Source organism: Aphelocoma coerulescens, chromosome 1A (genome assembly GCF_041296385.1).
Source record: "Aphelocoma coerulescens isolate FSJ_1873_10779 chromosome 1A, UR_Acoe_1.0, whole genome shotgun sequence".
Taxonomy (NCBI): domain Eukaryota; kingdom Metazoa; phylum Chordata; class Aves; order Passeriformes; family Corvidae; genus Aphelocoma; species Aphelocoma coerulescens.
The window spans coordinates 54,199,715-54,222,584 of record NC_091014.1 but is presented as its reverse complement, the minus strand read 5'-3'; the positions used below and the strand labels follow the sequence as shown (position 1 = coordinate 54,222,584).

The 22,870-nt window shown below is 46.8% G+C and overlaps 2 protein-coding genes across 3 annotated transcripts; one reads left to right on the top strand and one right to left on the bottom strand.

Annotated features, from left to right (window-relative positions):
* Positions 1-287: 287 nt before the first annotated feature.
* On the bottom strand, positions 288-11,732 carry ANKRD54 (ankyrin repeat domain 54). Of its 2 annotated transcripts, XM_069002826.1 has the most exons (11): positions 11,451-11,538; positions 11,052-11,099; positions 6,646-6,739; positions 6,161-6,232; positions 5,707-5,754; positions 5,463-5,587; positions 4,508-4,615; positions 3,778-3,848; positions 1,453-1,545; positions 1,102-1,184; positions 288-388 (listed from the first exon to the last, which is right to left on the bottom strand). In XM_069002826.1, the coding sequence occupies exons 2-11, from the start codon at positions 11,064-11,066 to the stop codon at positions 372-374; spliced, it is 726 nt and encodes a 241-aa protein (XP_068858927.1). In that variant the 5' UTR covers positions 11,067-11,099; positions 11,451-11,538; the 3' UTR covers positions 288-371. The 2 variants fall into 2 exon arrangements, with proteins under 2 accessions (XP_068858927.1, XP_068858926.1); XM_069002825.1 differs by lacking the exons at positions 288-388; positions 1,102-1,184; positions 1,453-1,545 and having other exon boundaries at positions 2,073-3,848; positions 6,646-6,744; positions 11,451-11,732.
* A 294-nt stretch (positions 11,733-12,026) lies between these two features.
* Positions 12,027-21,518, top strand: EIF3L (eukaryotic translation initiation factor 3 subunit L). The gene is made up of 13 exons (XM_069002823.1): positions 12,027-12,107; positions 12,184-12,232; positions 12,342-12,552; positions 13,139-13,218; positions 13,458-13,519; positions 14,798-14,867; positions 15,570-15,643; positions 16,511-16,682; positions 16,937-17,091; positions 17,860-18,030; positions 19,021-19,518; positions 20,490-20,570; positions 21,288-21,518. The coding sequence occupies exons 1-13, from the start codon at positions 12,075-12,077 to the stop codon at positions 21,324-21,326; spliced, it is 1,695 nt and encodes a 564-aa protein (XP_068858924.1). The 5' UTR covers positions 12,027-12,074; the 3' UTR covers positions 21,327-21,518.
* The last annotated feature ends 1,352 nt before the right edge of the window (positions 21,519-22,870 follow it).

The window sequence follows — 22,870 nt, the reverse complement described above, 5'->3', positions numbered from 1 at the left end:
GAGTCTGCTAGAAAGGCAAAGGTGGAGGAAGTAAACGAGTTCACTGTTGGAGATTAATTATTTCAGCTGCTGAAGAGCTGAACAAATTCTCGATGTTCACACACCTTGCAGTGTGCACTTTGCATTCGATTGTGTGGGTGAAGTGGCTGCTCCAGAGAAAGGTCATTTGCTTAGTAACATCCATGCAGCTTTGCTGGGAGGCCTTGTCAGGGCTGTTGCTTCTCTGTGGGTCCTCTGTGAGACACAAGCAGGTTCTCAGCTCTTCGCTTACTTGAGCCAGATCCTCAGTCTGGCTGGTTTTGATTGCATCTTACAGCACAGCAGCTGCTGCAGAGCCAGGGAGGTTGCTGCTGGGTTCGATGGCTGGGAATTCAGCACATCCCATGCTCTGAATTAGAAGGGGAAACAAAGTGTATTTGGAGGTCAAGTAGTGGTGAGAGGGAAGCAAAGCCCAAAGTCCCAGTTGATATCATGGCCCTGAGAACAGGGATGAATCATTGCTCAGGAAGGGATCTGGGGGGTGCATTTGATGGTGTAGCACAAAGAAAATTAGGAGGCTGGACTGATTTTAATGGCAAAATAAATAGCAGAGGAAAACCTGTGCTGTTGTTTCCATTCTCCATTACTGCAGCATACACCTCTGGGAAATGCAGAAAACTGCCACCAACCTCACGGGTTGTGCAGGGAAATCTGTGGCACAGGGTGCAAGGACAGAGAAAAACAGCTGGGAAAAGCTGAAATCTCCAGGCCAGAAGCAGGAAGAAAACCAGGCAGTGCCAGTCAACAGCTCTCAGCACAGTGTGAAGCCATGTTTCCTTCTCCCCTGGAAGAGCTTCTTTCCTGCCCCTGCACCTAACTCTCATTCTGGATACAGCTGCTGAGCATGACAGGATAGTTAAGGCTCTGGTATGACTGGCTGACGCAAGGAAACCTAAAACTTTTCTCCATCCAGTGTCAAACACATGATATGGCTCAGGGCAGTCCACAGCTTCAAGCCCTGAGGCAGGAAAACAGAACTGACTGCAGTGATTCATAGAATACAACTCCTACCTGATACATTTTTTCCCCACTGAAAACCAAACGCGCTTTTCTCTTTCTTACCTGGTGTTACTGCCAAAGCAGTGGCAAAACTTCCTATAACCATTTGGTTTTTTATTGCCTCTCCTTCCACGGAGGGAGCAGTGCTGCAAAAGAAACAAGACAATTGCTCCTGGCTGGCTGCAGCACCCCCACCTTTCCCCTCTGTCAGGAGCTGTTAAGAAAAAAAACAGCACCAGGGAAGACAAAGGCCTGAAGAGCTGTGGACAACATCACGTGTGCCGAGGCTAAAAGCCACACTCTGAGTCTCAGCTAGATGTGTTCCTGGGTTTGAGGTAAGCTTCTAAGAGGTGTCTACTTAGAGACAACATGAACAACCAAAGTAACTGCAGGGATAAAGAGCATTTCAGTCACCTGCTCTTCAGGCACCTTAATGGTCTCCTCAGCAACAAGGCTGGTGAGGGGGGAAGTGCTGGCAGCTGAGTGTATGGGGACATCAAGACTGGGCTGTAAAGACAGGAAGAAACAATTTCAGTAAAGAGTGGGCATGAAGGTCACCTGCTCCTCACATAGGGGCCATGCTGGAAGTTCTCTGCCCTGCCCAGATGTCCTTCCCCAACCCCTCACCCTCTTACTGTCTCTTCACAGCACAGCCATTTTATCCAGCATGGGGCAAGGCATGACTTCTGCCACTGGGCAAGGCTGCTTTTCCTCTTTGCAAAATAACTCCTCTTCCAGCTTGAAGCAGTCCTGCTGGGACTATCTTTCCTCTATTTGTATGGTTTCACAGCAACTACCTAGATTTTAAGTTTGGATTTCTTGGCTGTGGGAGTCAGGATCAGAAAAGGTCAGCCAGCAACCCTGTACTTTGATCTGCAAACCGAGTGGTGTTTGAACTCAAACAACTGTGTGTTGTTGCTTCTGATTTGAGGACCAGGTATGAGAGCAGTGGTTACCAAGTCCAGTGCTGTGCATGGGGCCTGGAACAGATGTAAAGAAAGAGGAGTGGGCCGCTCTGAAAAAGAGAACTTGGCTGAGGAATCAGAAAAGGCTGACAGGATTTTATTGACGTTGAAAATACAAAAAGGTCAGATTGTCTCCCACCCTCTTGGCGCCCTTCCCATCCAGCAATCATAATGAAGTATCAATATGCACAGTGACAGCTCCAGCCCAGCCATGAGACTGCTGCTCCCAGTTGCGTCCTCCAGCAGCCCACAAATGAACCCATCTAAAAGCCATGCCTATTCCTGGTACCTCAGCTTTGAACAGAGGTCCACTAAGCCTCTCCTGGACAAGAGACTGATATCAGAGAGAATGCTGACCTGAAGGTCTCCAAAGAAAGCTCCAAACTGTGGTTGCTGCATGTTTAAGCTGAATGCTAATAATAAACTCTTTCAAACCAGCGACTCCCAAGCTGTGGGATGGGTATGGCTACACCATGTACCACGGTGTGCTACACAGGTGGGAACTCAGATTACTACCGGGCATGTTCCTGTCACCCTGTTGCTGTTGGTGCCCTATCAATGAGACTTCATGGATCCCTTCTCCAAAACAAAGCAACCTAAATCTTTATTGCTAACCACAGTGGGCAGAAGCAAGAGAGCAGCAACAGCATTTCCCTGCATCCTTCATAGCTGCATCACTTCAGGGTCCAAGCATAAGCCATAATTCGTTTCTCACACTGCACTTAAGGTTCTCCATGACAAGCAAGAGACACAGAATGGCTGAGCAATGGGTTTGGTGCTGCTGAGGCAGAGGTAAATCCACCTCCATCCTAGCCCCACAGTATGGCTGAATGCACAATACCTCCTGTCACAACTGGACCTCTTGCCTGAGACTGCCAGTAACAGGAAACACAGACAGAAGTTTGCTATGCTGGGGGGTTTTTTGCAAGATGTAGATGTCTGCCTAGAACTGAGTTAAGACTGTCACCCTCCAATCCTTATTCTCTTATACATCAGGGCAGTTCTGACCAGCTACCTGTGTATCTGGGTATTTTTTGCAAGTGTTACACTGTAATATTTAAGTGCTAACTTACAACAGACTTAAAGATGGGTCCAGTGAAAGCTGTTAGTCTAGCCATGAAAAACTTTGTATCCCATTTGTAACCAGACACATTCTGTGCCCTCTGACAGCAGGCTCTGGGGAAGGTGACGACTAAGCCTCAGGGCACGTTCCTCAAAGCAGTATGTTTGCTCAGCTTCTAGCATGCAGAATTAAATGTGTGTTCTCATAGCACAAAGCCTTCTGCTGCTCAAGGCATTCACTTTCTCCCTCATGCAACTGAGCAGTACAGAGGTGGCAAAAGGTGCCTGTTCCAAGCATTTCCATGATGCTGGCCAGCTGCTGAGTGCACTAGTCAGGGCTGGTAACTGCACATGGCATTGGCCACCGCCTACATTGAGCTGACACACTTAGGAGAAGGCAAAATATCTCTGGAAAGGGGATCCTATTCATCGCCAGCCCATCTGGTAAAAAGTAGAGCAGCTCTTTTACCCCAAAGTCACAGCTGCAGTACTCTTGTCTGTTGCCTCTGTTGTGCAAAGCCTGCTGCCTCCCCATGGGGCAGCTGTGGCAGCACCAACAGAACAGTCTGAGCACCACTGGAGAGTCAGTCTGGCAGGAATGGCCGCTGGCAGCAATGTTTAGTCAGCGATCTGGGAAGCAAACTTCAGCTTCCTTTTCTTCTCTCTAAGGCTTCTCCTGCTGCATCAGGAAGATGATTTGGAAGCCCATTACCTGTTCTCCATCTTCTGCATCTGAAGGCTGAGTGATGTGAAGCTGGCCAGGAGGTCTGTAACCTCATCCACCTGACAGAAGAGTACAGATGGCCATCAGGGAGGGGAATGCAGCTGTGCAGCCACCCACCGCCACAGAAGAAAGCCCCATGCAGCAGGGACCACCCTTGTACTAGAACTGCCAGTAATGCCCATGCTGAGCTTATACTAGGACAGGATCCCTTAGGGTGACAACAATCATGCAGAAGGGCTACTATCCTCATGATCAAACAAGCCCTAATCTAAGGCAATGGGAGCTTCTCCCCATTCTTCAGGAGGTGATGCTTGACCTCCACTCTGTGTGATTTAGCCAGTCCTTAAAATACAAGCATGTTGCTACATTACCCAAAACTTAACAATGGTGTCAGGGCTGTTTCCTCTAAACCTGTTTCTAAGGGCCAGTCTTTTGTAGGAAAAAAACCCCAGGCCTGCAACCCCATGTGGTTGTGCTGATCCTGGCCTTAAACTGACAGTGTCCTCAGCCCATCTGATCCTCAGCTTCCCTGCTGCTAGGCACTACAACGCTTTCTGCATTTTGAATTTTCACCTAAAGGAGTACCATGAATCATCATGTAACTTGCCCACTTCACCCAATGTGAGCAATAACCACGTCTTCAGTGTCCCATGGCTCATGCAGTTGCATTCTCCTAACTGTGCAAGGAGGTGAGTCAGAGTAGCTCAGTGCTGCCCACCTGCTCCTTTGTGCTAGTCATCTGTAGCCTGGAGCAGAGGTCATCCAGCTGTTCCTTTTGCTCATGCCTCCCCAGACGGTCCAGGTATTCCCGCAACATCTGGATAATCTGAAACAAACAGGCATAAGAGGCAAACATCAGAGAGCTGCACCAGTCTGGGGTGTTTTACAGCAAAAATTAAATTGCAATTAAATTGACAAGCACGCAGCCTTGACACTGCAGTACACAGCAGAGTTCATGACCCCCAGAGACGAACCCAGGCAAAGCAACTACATAGCACTAATGGCAGCATCAGAGTCCAGTGAGTCACCAGAGGCATTCACTAGTCACAGATGGACTAGTTGTGATCCTTGTGCCTGGTTTAAGAACAGGGGAAAGAGATAAGCCCAGCTGAAACAGCATAAGGTCTAGCCCTGAAAGCACCAAACTTTTTCTTTATAGCTAGTTAGCTTCCCTCGCTGTGAGGAGCAGGAACTTAAAGCAGGATCCATTCGTGCACAGAGAATAAAAATCCTTGTGGCTATGTGGCTCCTGAAGTGAGGCCCATGCCCCAGGCATTTGCAGCCCCAGGAGTGCTTTCTTCTTCCATGCCTCCACATACTGGAGTAGGGTAGACTGTGCTAGGAACACAGAGCATGTGTATGCCACAGCTACAGCCTCATGCTGCGGTCCCTCTCCTGCCACAAGGCATCTGTCTTACATTGTGGTTGAAGAACAGAGAATGCTCCATACAGCCCAAGAATTCAGACACTCAATGCATCCTTAGCCTACCAGAGCCAAGGGAGGCCCTGGAAAAAATTAGAGGCTGGGAAACAGGAAAGTCTCTGAAAACAAAAGGAAAAGTCAAACTCTTCCCACAGCAGTTAAGAGCCTACAGACAGGTATTTAAGTAAAGGGTGCAGGAGGCTGCCAGGGGCTGCACCACCTTACCAGGACACGGGACTGTTTCTTTTACCTGTTTCACTTCAAGGCGTACGGCCTCCAGGCTGTGGGAGAGTCCTTCCTGCAGGATATTCAGCTTTGATTTAGCGAGGTGCAGTGGGGTTCTGCCAGCTCGATCCAAGGCATCAACTCTGGCCCCTGCAAGATGCACGAGCAAGGACAGTGAGGTCTACCATGAAGATTTGGTGTCCCTGGGGAGTATCAACAGGGCAGGGCAGGAAGGGGACAGGCTGTAATTGTTATAGAGGAAATGTTACCTCCGCGCAGCAACGTGGTGATGACAGGAACATGGTTTGTGCAGGCAGCTGGGGAGGGAAAACACAGGACATACAACTCAGAGGTACAAACAAAAATGAGTTTCTGCTCAAGCACAGAGCTTGCTGCTTCCCAAAGGGCTTCTTTGCCACGGGAAAGAGGAACGGTCCAAATGCTAAGATTAACCTCACACTCAAGCCTGAGTACCCTCTCTGGAATAGATCTTGCACTCCTTGGGGCTGGCAGCGGGAGGGAAATCAATTTTCTCAAACCTCTTCTTTGACCCTAAATCTTTGTGAGGAGTGAATCTAATGAAGTGCAAAGAGTCCCTCCTAGGTCCTTAAATCTGGCCATGCATTCTGAGGCACAGGCAAGAGGAAGGTGAAGAGGAAAGGAACAGTAAGGAGGTTCTCACCTCACCTCTCTGCATGCAAAGCTCATCTGTGTGGCACTTACCCAAGTGTAAGGGAGTGTTGCCCAGCCCATCTCTCTGGTTTGGGTCAGCCCCATGGTCCAGAAGCAGTTGGACTAGAAACAAGGAAACAGAACCACATCAGTCCCTTCCCTTTGCCCCACAGGTCAGGCCCACATGGGCCACAGGTCCATGTGGCAGTCACTAGGCTGCCTTATGGGTGCTTCTGTTCAGCTCATCAGCTTCCTTACTGAGACAGGGATAGGGGTTTGCGCAGCAATGCAGAAGGACATAGCACAAAGCCAGGCAGTGCCACTGCCTCTGGGCTCCCTGATGCAAAGAACTGGGAGGAGGGACACCCTTCCCTCTGCACCAGTACAGCCCTAGAACTGGGAGGTCTTGCTCCCACTCCAGCAGGCAGACATGGCAAGCCCCGGGGCGAGAGTTGGCAATTTTGACACAAAAGGAACAGAAAAGAGCAACCTCTGACGAGTTGCTGAATCAAAATAAAGAACTCCCCCCGCCTCACCGATGTGATCGTTGCCATTGCAGGAGGCAAAGTGCAGGGCTGTCCGGCCTTTGTCGTCCGCAGCACACGGGTCAGTTCCATCCTCCAAGAGTTGCTGCACTGACAGAACCAAGGAGAAGAAAGCAGGTAAGCTGAAGGGGCACCTGATCAGAGAGGGGTAATGCTATCTGCTCCTCTGGGGGTAGAAACACATGCTGTCAGCTGCTGAGTCACCTGGACTTGAACCAGTTCCCACCAGCTTCCCAGCTCAGCAGAACCAGCCTAAGCAACATAACCTTCACCCTCTGATTCAGCCTTCACCACCTTCCACATGTTGCCATAAAAGATAAGCCAACAGCTCTAAAGGCTAAGGATCCACCTAGCCAAATTTTCAAGCTCCAAGGACAATCAGCAGCAAATGCCTAGAGAAGAATATTAAAGGATAGGAAGGATGTAGGGCTAACTCTTGGTTTTAGTCAGCTGCATCTCAGGCACTTCCCAAGCTAGAATTAGCATCCTGTGCTTACTACCCCTCCATGGGCTTTCCCCATGGATTTGCACGGTCCTTTTCTGCACCTGTGTAAACTTTTCACATCAACATGGACCCGTGGTCAGAAGTTTCACAGTGTAACCACAGGTAGTGAGAAAAGCCACTTCTTCACACCTGTTTTGACTATGCCCCTTCCTAACCAATGGTGGCAACAATTTGGGAAGCAGACAGGGGAGTGCGCCAACCTGCCAAGAGCAGTGCAAAGAGATCAGTAAAGGGTGGAAAGATTAGGGGCATAAAAATAGTACCTACAGCAGCATGTGTTAAGGGCAACTGTAAGGGCTGTTACTCCTGTTGTTTTGAGATCATCCTGATATACTAACTGGTGTGTAAAATAAAGCTCATTCCACAGATGTTAAAAATGCTCACAAGTTCACTATATTTTGTGATCTCTAAACAGCATATTCTACAACAGTCAACAGTGTTTCAGGCCACTGAAAGTCACCATTCATCTCAGCTTCCAGAAATTGTACTATAGCCATCTTTGAACTTCTTCCTGTACACCTCCTACTTCAAGTGTGGTACAGAACTGAAAGGAACACCTGAAAAGATGGACGTGGCATTAACATGGAATGTTTCATACCCCAGAAGAAAGACAGGGAGACTGGCAGTGGCCCCAGTGAGAACCATTACTCGGAATACTTTAGCTAGTCTTCCCCTGAACCAAGTAGGAATGACATAACCTCTCCCACCCAGTGCCACCACAGGAAACAGTAAAGATGTTTACTTGTTGATGAAAAAGAAATTAATCATAGCACACTTCCTCAAGTTGCAGAGTAAACAAAACACAAGAGGTGAACACGGGAACCTGTCTATCAGATCCAAGCTGGACTGAAACCAAGACTTCCGTTAAGCTGCATTCATTCATGTTCCTGTTGGAAGCGATATAACTTTTTAATAATTTTAGCTAGTGGTTTTAATTAACTTTGAAATTGTTTTCATCAATCATAATCTATATATATTAATTATAAATAGTGTGTGAATATAAATAATTCTTAGCCAGCATTTAGCAAAGTTGTCATAAGGTACTTTTGTAGGAACACAGATTGCAAAAACTACTGAAACTTTAACTTCTGATAAACTAACTCTGATATGCTTCAATGAGCAAAACCAGAGAAAGATGTATTGTTGAGGTTGGACATCTGGAAGGCAGAATTTATGGATCACAAAGACATTGCAGAAACCAGAAGATAAAGAAGGGACTAACAAAGACTCAGTATATGTGTTGAAAAGTCCCTACCAGAGGAAAAAGATACTAAAAAGACTAAAAAATATGGACTAACTAGCATGAGAAGCGAGAAATCAATAACCAATAGAGGACAGAATACTAATTAATGAAAGGAACTATGTGATTTAGAACCATGAGCGTTAATTTCTCTGTTTGCTAAAAACGTATGAACAAGTGAAAAAGTTTTATATCTATGTCTGTGTGGAGGCTGAAATTTTGGTACCCACATAAACCCCTCCTGGCCAACAGCAAAGTAACATCTTACTCACTAACACTAAAAAGACAGTGTTAGAGAGTTTTATTTACCCTAATAATTTCAGAGGATTTGGTAACAATTTACTGGTGATCCAGGTGAGACAACAGGTTTGACACTCCACAGATTTACAGATCAAGGACTTGGGTGGACACTGAAAGGCTTTTTTTCTGGGAAATTTTTCGATCTCCTGATCCAGGTGAGTTCAAGGCAAAAACCCCTGAGAGTCTATTAAGACATTACCGAAGGTTTAGAAAGGTATACCTAATCATAAGCTTGCACTCTCTAACATAATTGGGTTAAGAAAATGATGATATAATTGGCTATTTTCTATTAAAAGTAACTGTAAAACTCTATAAGTGAATATTAATGGAATTGTGTTTGTGTCCCACTGCCTAGCTGGAAAGCTGTAATTGTAAAACTATATAAGGGTCTACCAAAAGGTGTGGTTGGAGTCCTCTGCTTTGCACACTGATTAGTCAGACACAGTGCTGCTTGCACAAAGAGCCACACTGTGGAAGGGTTCTGCCCAGATATTTCTGTGCTTAATAAAGTCTAAGGTATGCGTTAGTGCTGGAAAATGCAAGTGTGTGGTAATGTGAGTGTGCTAGAAGTATAAATTGAGTTTGTATGAAAATCCATTTGCTCTAAGAGTGTTGAAGCCATTGTATGTTTACTGTGATTTTTACGGTATTTGGTGTGTACTAAATGTTTGGTTTTCAGTAATGTAAATTGTTAAAAAAAGATTGTTTGCTCAGAGCTCTCCCCTCGGCGTTAGCACCGCGGCTGCTGTTTCAGTGACTGGAATTGTATTTGTGTGCATAGAGCGCTCTCTCGTGTCGGTTTTAGCGATTGCTGGAATTTTTATTTACTATGGTTTTTCTGCTTGAACTCGGGAGGAGGGGCAATACCCAAACGTTCACCTTTAGGTTGTATTTTGCAGCACTGGAAAAAGTTTAAAAGCGATTCTCTAACTCGGAAACAGTTAACAGAATATTGTGTTCTCTGGTGGCCAGATTATCTGTTAGACAATCAAGAAAAATGGCCAGTTCATGGTATTTTACACCAAAATGGTATTTTACAGTTGATGCTATATTGCCAAAAGCAAGAGAAATGGAATGACATACCATACATAGTACCTCAAGCAGTGATGAGACAAGCAGCCAAAGATAAACACAGAGAATCACACTGGGGAGCATAAGCTATTACAGCTCACCTGAAGCATCAAGTAATTAGTGTAAAAATACCAGGAATCAAAAGTGTAGTCAGTATGTGTAAAATACGTTGCAAAACAATCCACAGCCCTACAAAAGACCTCCTTTAGGGACTAGAAAAAGAGGAAACTCTCCAGGAGTTTATAGGCAAATAGACTTTTCTGAGTTACCTTGACAAGAGGGATATTGATACCTACTGGTTTTAGCTGACACATTCCCTGGATAGCCTGAAGTTTTTCCCTGTTGCACCAACACAGCAAGAGAAGTTACCAAGATATTGTTAAAAGAAATAACACCCTGATTTGGAACTTTGTTGGGAATGAATCCATGATATCGATGATATCTTACAACAAGACACAAGTGAAATTTGTGCATTTGAATGCCTTAAGTTTTGCTAGATACCCAGTGATTTAAGTGGAAGTAATCTTAAAGGAAAATTAAGACCACTTCCAAAGGGGGGAATTGTTGGAAATGACAGAACTTTTTAGTAATTCTAGTTAATCGTTTTAATTACCTTTTAAATTAATTGCTTAGTCATAATCAATATATATACAACTCTTAGCTAGCATCTAGCAAAGTTGTCATGAAGTTACTTTTGTGGGAACACAGACTGCAAAAACTACTGAAACTTTAAGTTTTGATAAACTAACTCTCCTATACTTCAATTAACAAAGCCTGAGAGAAGAAGATGTATTGTTGAGGTTGGACATCTGGAATGTAGAATTTATGGGCCACAAGGACATTTTGCAGAAACCAGAAGAAGGTAAGAGTCTAGCTCTGGCCCTGGTTCTGATCTACTGGGTCACGCTGCCTCATCATACAGGGTATGGCTTAGATAATCATAACTTTTCCACCTAAATCAAAACATTATTTTCTTGCTACTAACAACTGGATAAAAGTACGTACCAAAACAGCTGAGATGGTGCAGTGCTAATTTAGCTCCAGGAAGATGGAAGACTAACACTATGAACCACGGGCAGTGAAAAAGTGAACACTATAACCAGTCCCACTCTGCTGAGAGAACAGACCCAGGCTTCAAAAAAGCATTTTCTAGATCTGAAGCATCTAAAGCACCCTGTCCACAAACTTATGTGCAGCCGCTTCCTCCTCCCATAAAGTAAGAGTCCTTGATATGCTGCCCTTCCAAGAAGAGGTCCCAAGTAGGACTGACAGAAGCCTTACCTGTGTCCAAATCATTGCTGTTGGCAGCTTCACGCAGTCTTTTCAGAGCTATGGAGGAAAAAAAGCAATTACTAGAAAGCACAGAGGAAACAGGCACGTTTCTTTACTGAAACATCCCGTCCTGGTGCTCGAGCACAGGTGCGGGGCCAAAGCACGCTGCCGCTGGCTCAGTCCAGAGAAGAGGAAACAGATCAAGGCACCAGGTAAGAATCGTTCTCGTCACCTCCCGAAGCCGGCCGCGGGCCCGCCCGCTCCTCACGGGCACCCTCCCCTGGCAGGACCGGGGATGCCTTCCCAAGCCGCCCACCGAACAGATCCGACCTCCCTCCCAAAGCCCCGTGAGGAGCCGGCCGAAGGAGGGGCTGTTCCGGAGTGGGACAGTGGCTCCCCGCCGCTCACCGTGGGCCTCCTTGCCCGTAGGCCCCAGCCGCCGGTGGAGGCGGGCGGCCCTGCGCAGGCGGCGGGCCGGGATTTTGCCCGCGGGCTCCTCCCGCTGCCACAGGACGTGCAGGTAGCCGAGGGGTCCGCCCGGCCCCAGTGGCGGCAGCGCGATGCGCGGCTCTGGCTCTGGCTCTGGCTCCGGCTCCGATTCTGGCTCCGGTGCCGGTGCCGGTTCCGGCCCCGCGGCGGGAGCCCCCTCAGCCCCGCCGCCACCCTCCATCCCGTCACGGCCCGGGCCGGGGAGGGGGGCGGGGCGCCACCATAGCAACAGGGCGGCCCGCTCCTCTCGACCAATGGGAAGCGACACCAGCCGTGCATGCAGCCAATGGGGAGGGAGCGGGTGGGAGAGAGGCGGGGCGGAAAGCGGAGGCTGTGACCGGAGAGCCTGACGGGCAGTTGTTTTCTCCAATCAGATAGAGAACAGGGCCATGGCCCGCCCATGAGGGCTCCGCAGGGTGAAGACAGGCAGTTGTTTTAGCCAATAGAAGGGCTCAACCGCCCAGGTGCCCGCCCCACTCCCCTGCCCGCGCCGCGCCGGGCCCGCGTTTCCGCCCGGAGGCCTTTTCGTGCCGCGCCGCCGCCATGGCCTACCCGGGGGAGGACTACGACAACGAGGTGCGGGCGGGGGGCCCGGGGGCAGGGGTCGTGTCGGGGCTGTTCGCGGGGACTCACTGCCGCCTTCTCCCTACAGGCTGCCTACGACCCCTACGCGTACTCCAACGACTATGATATGCACACGGGTGAGTGTGAGGGCCCCACGGGCGCCCCGGGCCTGCGTGCGCCTGGCTGGGTCTGTTGGCCCGGACCGGGCCGTGCGGCCGCTGCCTCACTGGTTCTCTTTCTCCGCAGGAGACCCGAAGCAAGACCTGGCCTACGAGCGCCAGTACGAACAGCAGACCTACCAGGTGATCCCCGAAGTGATCAAAAACTTCATTCAGTATTTTCACAAGACGGTGTCCGATCTCATTGACCAGAAGGTGTACGAGCTCCAGGCCAGCCGGGTTTCTAGTGATGTTATTGACCAGAAGGTGTACGAGATCCAGGACATTTATGAGAACAGGTACAATACTATCCTTCCAGCAGATAGAAATCATTGTTTAAACTGTGATGCCCTTAAAGGCTGACTGCTACCTGTGCTGTTCCAAACTTGGGTTTTCTCTAAACCAGGTTTGGTTCTGGGGAAAAAAAACTCTCTAGATATTTCCAGCCCATCAGACTAACATAACTATAGATGAGTTGTGACCTGTCTGAAGGAAAATGTCATCCCTTGCCTAACAGGAACAGAGGCTGCAAAAAGGGATCTCAGTCGGGCTAGTCAGGCAATTTGCAGAAAGCTGTGAGGTGTAACTTTGTGTCTTCCCAATAGCTACTTCCACTCCTGCTTGTAGTCATGTCAGCTTGCCATAAAGGGAATGTGGAAGTGACATACACATCAGGCACGTTTCATGCCTGGGGGATAAATTGAAGTTTAACTGCTTAGTTTACAACTCTCATTCTGTGCTTCAGCATCAGATTTACTAATAGGGGTTGGTGGTGCCGCTCAGCTTTCACCAAGTCCAAGGTCTCTGTGTTGTCATCTCTGACTCCAGCACTGTCATACTGAGTGAGAAGTGGCTTCTCATACCACGTGTGTGTCTGTCTTTCAGCTGGACAAAACTGACAGAAAGGTTTTTTAAGAACACCCCATGGCCAGAGGCTGAGGCCATTGCTCCTCAGGTTGGAAATGGTGAGTCTCCTACCTTCTCTTTGATTGTCAGAGAGAGAAGGAACTGAATCCCTTCTGATCCTGAGTTAGCAGGTGCACAGCATTGCTGCTGCTTGAGTCAGTCGCCTTTGTTCACTCTGGCAACTCCTTCAGCAGATGCCTGGCAAGAAGTCAAACTTGAGCAAAGTGTCTTTTTGTGCCTCCCTTTATTGTTGTGGCAGGAGGCTGATAGGCCTTGTGGCTTCTGTCATCTTTTCCAGATGCTGTTTTCCTGATCCTATACAAGGAGCTGTACTACAGGCACATCTACGCCAAAGTCAGCGTGAGTGTTGGCCCCGTGTCTTCTTGTGGGTTGTGTGCTGGCTTCACTGTGCCAGCAAACTTGACAAATCTTGCTGCCACTACTGTATCAGTGGTCCCCTAACCTTTACAAGACAGGATTGGATGGGTTCATGAGCTGTGAGTCATGTTGGTTTTAGGGAAGCTTAAAGTTCTTGCCTTTTGTTAGTTTAGTAAGGATTCACTGATTGCTGAAAAGCAAGAAAGACTTGATTGTCTGTCTGAGGCTCATTAGCTGTCTCTTCAAGCTTGGTGGTGATGAGTGTGCAGGTTTCCCTGGTAACTCAAATGAATCAGGAGACTGGATCTGGGTTTTCAGGAGGCTGTTGCTAACATCAAATGTAATGGTTAGTGAGTTAGGGAAGAAGGGGGTGTTGGAAGGTAACTGAGTTTTCCTTTTTATTGCTTTTGTGTGTTTCTTTATGGCTCTTTAAATTAGCAGGTGAGTGAGAAGGGGTGTCACAAAAGGAAGGTGCATTATTTGTGATTAAAAACCTCTCATGGGATCAGAGTGCCATGTGAAAAGGGAAGCATGGATACCATAAAGGATGCAGGAGAAGGAAGTGAAAGGAATAATGCTCTGTGAAACAAAACAAACCTTGCTTTTTTTTTTTAAGCTGCTTTGAAATCAGTGAGAAGATCATAGTCTTTGGTTATTAAAGGAAAAAGTCTGAACAGATGCGTGACTTAGGAGCTAAATAAGAATTAACTGCAGTTTTACTGTGGACCAGAGGGTGGAGAAATGGGCACTTTTAAAAGGCTGCTGTGTTAACACAAGCCAGGCTTTAACAGGAGAAACTGGTTTCTCGAGCTGTGCTGTTAGTGGTTCTCAGACTCAGTGTCTCCAGCTGAAACAACCAGTAGGTCAAAGGGTTTAGAAATGCTGTCCAGAAACAGAATTGTTGATCTATTAAGGCTTCTCATGAGCAGAGAAGGAAGGAAAGCTGGTTAAGGTAATAGAAAGTTCTTGAATCTGAACAGCAGAGGGGAACAGGGAAGGTTAATGCAGAAAATTCACAGGAGGTTTGACTGCTCAGTCATTCTGGGGGAAGCTACCTGTACAGGAAAAGTCATCCCTGTTTTATGGGACAACAGTGCTGCAATTTCAGGTTTTCTGGGTGATGCTGGTGGATGTCCTGGTTGAATACTGGTTCTAACACTCCTGAACTAAACCCTTTACTACTGTGACTGTCCTTAAGCTGTTGCCCATGAACTCCCTCCTGCCCTGCTTGAAGCAGACTGTGCTGACTTCTCTTTTCAGGGGGGTCCCACACTGGAGCAGAGATTTGAGTCCTATTACAACTACTGCAATCTCTTCAACTACATCCTCAGTGAGTTGCTGCAATTTATTCCTGGTTTGTGAATTTCAGAAAGAGAGATTGGATGGGGAGGGCAGAGCTGCAGAAAGGGTCAGAAGAACTGCAGCATGTTTGTTTATAAATAATAGAGGGAAGAGTAGTCTATAAGCTCTCTGCATGTTTGAGTTTGTTGAATGAAGAGCAATTTACATCCATAAATTTAAAATCACAAAAAGCAGGTATAGTTTCCAGTGCTTTCTGAATACTGTAAAGAATAAAACTTACTTAGCTTTCTGTCTTGCTGAGAACTGCTTCACCTCTCTTTATTAAAAAGTAAAATGAAGCAGTAAGCTAAAGAAAACTTGCAGTGTTTCCCAACTGTTTACTGTTGTTAACTCCCCTTGGAACAAATGTTAGTGTTTGTGACTCCCTGCCAAGCCTTGTGGAGAATGGATCAGTTAGGATAAACCCCTACAGTCTGTGTGCAGCTTCTGAGAGCTGATGCTGCTGAGCAGTTCCACTCTAGAGATTAACCCTGGGCATGTTCATAGTCTTGGAAAGTGAAAACAGTTGAGGTAGTCAAAGCTACATATCTCAGCTCTACTGAAAGCTTCGTTCATCTGCTGCTGCATCTCCCATTTCAGGGAAATTCTTGTGTTCTTTAATTTGTCTATTCCTTCAGTTCTGACAATGTTCTTGCTCAAGGTGTTAACCCCCTCATCTATTCTCCTGCAGATGCTGATGGCCCTGCGCCTCTGGAACTGCCCAACCAATGGCTCTGGGATATCATTGATGAGTTCATATACCAGGTTTGTGATTATAAAACTGGGCCATTTTAGGGTGGCCTTGCCTTTATTCGTTGTATAAATTTTCCACCTCTTCCCTTGCTGTGATTTCCATAGCAAGGGCATCAACCACTGCAGGTTGAAAATCTTAGGTGATCACTGTTACTCTTATGTTACCAGGCGGATGAAGCAGTTGTAAACATACAGATTTTTAAGTTGGAGGGTGCTCTTTGGGGAGTCATGAACTTTAATGCCTATTTCTGTTTTCAGAGCAAAAGTTCAGTCTTTCTTCGTCAGTAGGGCCTTTATGCTTGCACTGAGAGACTGATGACCTGATTTGAAATAAGCTGTGATCTGAGGTCTTGACATTAAGAAATATTTTTCCACTTATTGTTCTGAGTGCAACAGTACAGATCTCAAATGCTATTGGTTTTTCTCTTTAGAGACTATATTCCTTTCTCCATAACTTTTATTATAGAGCTGCCTGGAATTCCTCAAGTGTTGTCTTGTCAAGCTTGAGAACAAAAAAGATGTCTGCATGTAGAGGAAAAAGATGTGTGTATGCAAACACATAATTTGGTCATTCTTGTTTCTACCTGTTCAGACAGCAAATTTGTGTTTAGTTGCCTGTCCTAATTGTTTAAGAGATCCTTTTTGCTTTGATCTGTCTCCTGGCCTTTTCTCTCTGTACTGTATAATTTTTTTAGGTGCTTTAAAGATGGTATAATCTGCCATTTTGATTTTCACGTGATCTCACATGAAACTTTTTTTTTCCATGCAGCTTGTAGTTTATTGTAATGCATTTGTGTGAGCAAGTAGTAAGCTTTGTGCACCTAGCTGAGCATCTCCAAAAAAGCTGCTCATCAGTGAAATCTCTGCTTTTTCCTGTAGTTCCAGTCTTTCAGCCAGTACCGCTGTAAAACAGCCAAAAAGTCTGAAGAGGAAATTGATTTCCTTCGTTCCAACCCCAAGATCTGGAATGTCCACAGTGTCCTTAATGTGCTGCACTCTCTGGTGGACAAATCCAACATCAACCGACAGCTGGAGGTCTATACAAGTGGAGGTGAGCTTTGGGTGGTGCCAAGCAGCACTGGTGTCTGCTGCCTTGCTTTGATTTGACCCAAGTTTGTTAACTTTGTTTGGGAGCTGGATCAAATCCATAATCAGTGTATGGATTGGCTGGGAACAGATTCTGTTGGCTTGAGAAATACCAGTGATTACATTTCAGGCCTTGCTCCCTTTGCTTTTAAACAGAAGAGTATTGAAAGGGAAGCTTGCTTCCTTGGAGGATAGCATTGTGGTTCCTTTTTTCCCTAGGTGACCCTGAAAGTGTGGCTGGTGAATATGGGCGCCACTCCCTCTACAAGATGCTGGGCTATTTCAGCCTGGTTGGGCTGCTGCGTCTGCACTCTCTGCTGGGAGATTACTACCAAGCCATCAAGGTGCTGGAGAACATTGAGCTCAACAAGAAGGTAATACAACATGTTTTAACCCTTCTTTTGCAGTCTCCCAATCTCTCTGTTCAAACATGCTGGTGAAAAATTGCTATACTGAATCTTCCAGCTGAGGAACTGTTTGTATCTGTTGTAGTTGTCAGGAGTTTGTAGCTGAGCACAGCTGGAGCTTTGGCATTAAATCAAGCCATATGATAATGCCTGATGCTGTTGCAGCACAATTGCCCAGTTTTTGAGGAGGTTTGCTGTGTTGTGCAAGGCAGTGTTGTTACAGAGAATTGCTGGAATTGCTAGTCATAGTGCAGTGGTAACTACCTGAACATGCCATTCTTACCTTTGTCAGTGGCTCTTGTATTTTTGACTTCTGTTCTCACCATGCCTGCTCACACCTTGAGTGGTTTTGCATTAGAATTGGGTGCTGCTTGTGGCTAGTAAAAGCCCAACTGCAATGGGCTTGGGCCAGGGCTTGGCACAGATCTACATATGTGCTGTCTGGCACAGGATGTGGAATGAAATATGGGGAAAGGGAACTGAGCAATGTTAGACACAGTGCAAGGGTCCTCTGCTTGCAGGAAGCTGAAACTGGAAAACATAGGAAATGGGATGATCTAATAAAACAGTGAGGAAGCTGCTGCAGGGATGGGTGGAAGGTGAGGTATCCTGAATTAACCCTCTCCTTTCTGTATTTGGGATGGGCGTGAAAGCAGAGGTGGCTGGATTATGGCTAACAAGCAGTTTGGATTGTTGTCTCCCCTCTAACATAGCATGTTACTCCTTCCTTCTCAGAGCATGTACTCCCGGGTGCCTGAGTGCCAGGTGACCACCTATTACTACGTGGGCTTCGCGTACCTTATGATGCGGCGTTACCAGGATGCCATCCGTGTCTTTGCCAACATCCTTCTCTACATCCAGAGGACCAAGAGCATGTTTCAGAGGACGACCTACAAATACGAGATGGTAAGAGAAAGAATAGACTAGACTTCTCAAAAGAAAAAGCTGCTGTCTTCTTTCCTGTCCCTCCTCTGTCACCCGATAGCTTATGTCTAATAGTTGGGCTTTATTTTCCTGGACTTTGCTGGTGGTGGTGACTGGGGATCCTCTGAACTCCTTTGCCACATGTGACAATATTTTCTCTTAGCTATGTTACTAGTTACTTTGGGTGTTCCCCATAAGGTTGTCCCACCTCCATCTGCACTCTCCCTCTAGGCAGGTTTGTTAATGAGTATCAGCTGCTAATGATAACTCTTGTTGATGCTCCTTCAGACTCAGCTGTGTTTCTAGTCCAGTCCTGCACTTCAGGTTGCTGCCGTTGCCATATTTCCTTTATCTGATAATCATTCACAGACATGGGTGTAACAAAGCTCCTTTCTCTTTCTACCTAAGCTGTCTTACCTCCTGATTTTGGTGCCTGTTTTACCTGCTGTCTGCTTTTTATCCTTATGATTAATTTCTAACTCTGTTTAGCCAAATCCTGCCAGTCTTAATTCCATGACACTCCAAAAAGTTGGTGTGTCTGTTTCAGCCACACAGCTGTCCATTTCATCCCACACTCAGATAAATCTTTATTCTCAGTCTTTCCTTCACTGACATCCCTGATAACTGTCCCTTGCCAGGAGATGGTTGTTAAACCATCTGCGTTCCCTTCTCTGCATGTTCTTGTACCAAAATAGTAAAATGTGCTTCTGGCCATCCAGGTTCTGCATGGCTCTGGATGCATTCACTCTGCACCTTCCTCATGTCCAGCCCTCTCTTTTATTTTTAAGAGCCTCGATATGTCATTCATCCATTTGGTTTGCCCAGAGGCACTGCTTTTTTGTGCTGTTCCCCTTGAGCATTAGGACCATCAGTGCTCTGTGTAAAGGATCTTCCTCTGCGAAGCGCAGCTCCCTTGGGCACCCTAAAGCCTGAGCAGGCTGTGGCGCTGACAGGCTCTCCTCTCTGTGTCAGATCAACAAGCAGAACGAGCAGATGCACGCGCTGCTGGCCATCGCCCTCACCATGTACCCCATGCGCATAGACGAGAGCATCCACCTGCAGCTGCGCGAGAAGTACGGGGACAAGATGCTGCGCATGCAGAAGGGCGACGCGCAGGTCTACGAGGAGCTCTTCAGTTACGCTTGCCCCAAGTTCCTCTCCCCTGTGGTGCCCAATTATGACAATGTGCACCCCAACTACCACAAGGAGCCCTTCCTGCAGCAGCTCAAGGTCTTCGCTGATGAAGTTCAGCAGCAGGCCCAGCTCTCCACCATCCGTAGCTTCCTCAAGCTCTACACCACCATGCCCGTGGCAAAGCTGGCTGGCTTCTTAGACCTCACGGAGCAGGAGTTCCGTATCCAGCTGCTCGTCTTCAAGCACAAGATGAAGAACCTGGTATGGACCAGTGGCATATCTGCCCTGGATGGAGAGTTCCAGTCTGCCTCTGAGGTTGACTTCTATATTGACAAGGTTGGTATCTGCCGCTTGCTGGCTGGGAAATTCCTTCACCCAAGAAATTCTGGAATTGGCAGCACCTAGTTTTGCTCCATTCTGTGGGAAACATTCCTCCTTATTTTGCCATTTGTAGGGCTTGGCTGCCCACAATGAAGTTATAGCCCTGCATGAAAAGAGTGTCAGTGGATGAAGAGTGATGGAATATCACAGGCAGCTTTGGCAGTCACTGTACCTAGAAAACGAACACTTCCCCAGGACAGAGGGAACTGCTTGTCAGTGTTCTGGGAGGTGATAATTGAGTGACAGTGCTGCTGTTAGTGGGATTGTCCTTGTAGGTGTCCCTCACATCTCTCCTTTGTTGGACAAAGCAGAGATGTTGCTTGGTCACGTTACAGGTCTGCTTTGCACTGGAGCAGCATTTAGCTGTGGCTGCTCTAGGAGGAATCTAAACACAAGGTGTGGGGCTGTCACCATCTGCCCTTGGAGCTCCAGCAGCAGGAAGCATAGCAAAGAGTCTTGTAGGACTCTATTTTCAAAGAAGGTAGCAGTAACCATTAGATTCCTTGCTAGGAAGGAGACCAGGTTGCCCTGTGTTCTTGGTCCTTAGAGCAGGCCTCTTCTTGCAAGGTCTCATGCCATGTTTCAGCTCAGCTGTCATGGCATATAGCATGACTGAAAAGAGGGAAGCATGAACTGGGGTTGGAACTGTCAAACTGCTGCAAGGAAGACAAAACCAGACAGAGTGTATGAGAATGTGAGAAGTGAGTACAGTGTGAACTGGGGACCCATCCCAGGCAAATGTATGAGGGAAGGCAGCCCAAAGAGAACTGAATGGATGCTGTGGGACTAGCGCAGGTCAGATATGTGTGATGCTGAGCCATGGCTGGGGCAAAGCCCCATAGCTTGATCCTTATGTTTGGCAGTTCTTGCTGTCTCCCTGCTAGTAGCACAGTCCTTTTCCTAATCTCATCCTGTTCTCTTCCCAGGACATGATCCATATTGCAGACACAAAGGTCGCTCGACGCTATGGAGACTTCTTCATCCGCCAGATCCACAAGTTTGAGGAGGTGAGGCCTGGGCAGGAGAGCTGTGTAGCTCTGCAGGAGACATGGGGCAAGCACTGTGCTGTGCAGGCCCTCGAGGGTCCACACTTGTGTGAGACAGCTGTGTAATTCCATGCTGGACTGAGCCCTGGCTCTGCAAGGCACTGGTCAAAGGCAGGTGTTCTAAGCAACAGCTGCTGGCCTTTGAGGAATGGTATGTTTTTTGTGAGAAGTGCTCATTTGAGCCACAATGGAAAAGGAGAAGAATTTTACTGTCCAGGGATGCTGGTCAGTAACACAACCAAAACTATATCTCTAACTTCATAACTATGGCTCTAGAAAATGGCCTCAAAAATTTCTGGAGCAGAGATGGCTTCAGCATTGTGCTTGGCCAGGAGATGACATTCTGTCACTACTCCACTCTCACCCAACAGAGGTTGTTCCACACTGGAAACTCAGAGGGCAAAATTCTGAGATTTAGGGACTTAATACAGGGTTGTGATAATCGCTGCTACACGCTTGCGTCCTCTCTTCTCCCTACATCTTCCTCTGCTATCTTGGAGAGGAGAGAGTTCCACTTTTTCCCTTTCTACTTGACACAGTATACTTGCTCGAGAGCTCTCTTTGTCAGTGAGTTGGAGAGGAAGGAATTAAGAGGCATTGGATAAAGTCTGCTGAGGGGAACAGTAGTGTGTATCAATCACTGTGTATTTTTCTGACCTTTGCTTTCTCTAATTCCAGCTGAACAGAACCCTGAAGAAGATGGGCCAGAGACCCTAATGAGGATTCAGTGCAGGCCTGGGCAGAGAAGTGGGTGGGAGAGGTTATTCTCTGTGTTGAGGGAGGGGAGCTCAGGGTTCTGGCATTTCTGGAATCTCCTGGGACTCTGAAGGTTTTTTGTATTTAAATATGCAGTCTTGTTTGGCTCAAACAAAGGACACGACGTCTAATAAATTAGCAACGTTTTCCTCATGAGCATTTGTACTCATTTGTTTTTCCTCTGTGGAAGAATATAAGTGCATCTGGAGACATGGGCAGCTGCTGTTGGTTTGTGCTCTTGTTGGTCCATGTTGTTGCGGGTAACAATAGGGAGCAGATCTCTTTAGGTGCTCTGTACATTCACCATGCACAGCAAACAGGGAAGGCTGCAGAACTGATTGACGGGAAGAAAATGAGCTGTTCCACAGTGTCTTCACAGGATACAGAAAGAGACACAAGCTAATAGTACTCCTTTTAGCTTTTACCCTATGCATTGAATAGACCTGAGTTGTAGTTGCTTTCTTAGAAGGTTGCATTTTTGCTTTTCCTCCTCTCTTTTTAATTTTAGTTGCTATGAAGTAGAAATGCTCCAAAGTGGATTGTCATGTTTTTAAAGAGGAGGAGAGAATTTTTGTAAACATTGAACTTATATTAACTGGTCATCTGATGAGATGTCCTTGCTGGAGGTTGTATTTTATTTCAGCAGAAGTGATGCCTGAGACCTGGACCTTAATTGAGTTCAGTTTCTCTGGAAAACTCCCCGAGGGCCTTTAATTTACTAAAACCCTTTAAATGCAAATTTTCCCTGCTCTCTAGCCACAAACTTGCAGTGCCTTGAAAGAGGGGGGAAAAAAAAGTTAAAAACGAGTCACGTAAAGGGGAATCAAGGACCTGCAAGTATTGGGGAAGAGAATGCAAAGAATGAATCGCATCCCTCCACACCCTCTCTCCCTTTTGCCGTCTTTAAATAGTTTGGTGTTTGAGTGGTAGAAACAGGTGCAAGAGGAAAACCTGCATGTGTAATAGAAAGCTACACAAAGCATGTTTCAGATATACCATCTGCCTCTTTGTACCTCTCCCTCTCATTCCTTTCCACTGAGAGAGGGGTCCTAGCAGTCCAGTCTGGCTCTCTGTGTGATTCTGTTTAGCCACAGGGAATAATTAGCCTTTGTTGGATTATATTTTGTGTTTGAATGAGGGTCAGGTTTCCAGTGTCCTAGATACTGCTCAAAAGTAAGCTCTGTTTCCCATCAAAGTCAAGTAACTTAGGCAGGCAGGGTACAGGCAACACAGATAAATTGGGCAATTCCTGTTGGCCTTCTAGCTGCTGCTAGAAGTTAGTGTTATGGATGCTAGGAGCTCACTGCCTCAAGTTCTGGAGGGTTTGAGGCAGCCACATCATTAAGAAATTAAAGGACTGAGATGCCACTGCATTGCAGCAGCCTGTGGGGAGCTGTGTTCATATCAAGCAGAATCTGCTCCTTTTTGATTTTAGGGCTGGCACTTTTCCTCCTGTTTATTTGCCAACAGGAGCACAGTAAGCATAGCTGTCAACAGCAACTGCC

Coding starts and splice junctions, on each gene's coding strand:
- EIF3L (XM_069002823.1), top strand. CDS start 12,075: ATGGCCTACCCGGGGGAGGACTACGACAACGAG. Junction 13,520..14,797: donor ACATCTACGCCAAAGTCAGC/GTGAGTGTTGGC, acceptor TTCTCTTTTCAG/GGGGGTCCCACACTGGAGCA. Junction 15,644..16,510: donor TTGATGAGTTCATATACCAG/GTTTGTGATTAT, acceptor TTTTTCCTGTAG/TTCCAGTCTTTCAGCCAGTA.
- ANKRD54 (XM_069002825.1), bottom strand. CDS start 11,712: ATGGAGGGTGGCGGCGGGGCTGAGGGGGCTCCCGCCGCGGGGCCGGAA. Junction 5,588..5,706: donor CACCACGTTGCTGCGCGGAG/GTAACATTTCCT, acceptor TGCATCTTGCAG/GGGCCAGAGTTGATGCCTTG. Junction 4,616..5,462: donor TACGCCTTGAAGTGAAACAG/GTAAAAGAAACA, acceptor TGTTTGTTTCAG/ATTATCCAGATGTTGCGGGA.